At 70.8% G+C, this 264-nt stretch overlaps 1 protein-coding gene across 1 annotated transcript in view; it reads left to right on the top strand.

The window, feature by feature from the left end:
- Window positions 1–264, top strand: part of CERS4 (ceramide synthase 4) — an 8,169-nt gene that overhangs the window by 4,672 nt on the left and 3,233 nt on the right. Inside the window, exon 5 of the mRNA XM_077745664.1 lies at window positions 137–187. Within this exon, the coding sequence (XP_077601790.1) occupies window positions 137–187 (51 nt within the window). The remainder of the gene's footprint in view (window positions 1–136; window positions 188–264) is intronic.

Genomic DNA, 264 nt, shown 5'->3' with positions numbered 1-264 from the left:
GCCGTGTGCGGGGAGCCGGGGTCTGCAGCCCACAGCCCTCGGTCTCGAGCGAGAGCAGCCCAGGGGAGGGCCCACCTGGCGGGTAGAGGGCTGGGCTCTGACCTCTGGGCAGCCTCAGACCCCCGTGTCCCTGCAGGAGTCATGGCTGTGGACACCCGTGATGTGCTGGGACAATTACCCAGATCAGGTGAGTGGCTGGCGGGGCTCCGAGGCCCGTGGGAGGGGTGGGGTGGCCAGAGCCCTGCAGCCACAGGCGGGAGAGCC

This window comes from Crocuta crocuta, unplaced genomic scaffold (genome assembly GCF_008692635.1).
Source record: "Crocuta crocuta isolate KB4526 unplaced genomic scaffold, BGI_CrCroc_1.0 scaffold650, whole genome shotgun sequence".
Lineage (NCBI taxonomy): Eukaryota > Metazoa > Chordata > Mammalia > Carnivora > Hyaenidae > Crocuta > Crocuta crocuta.
This window is presented reverse-complemented; position numbering and strand designations above follow the sequence as displayed.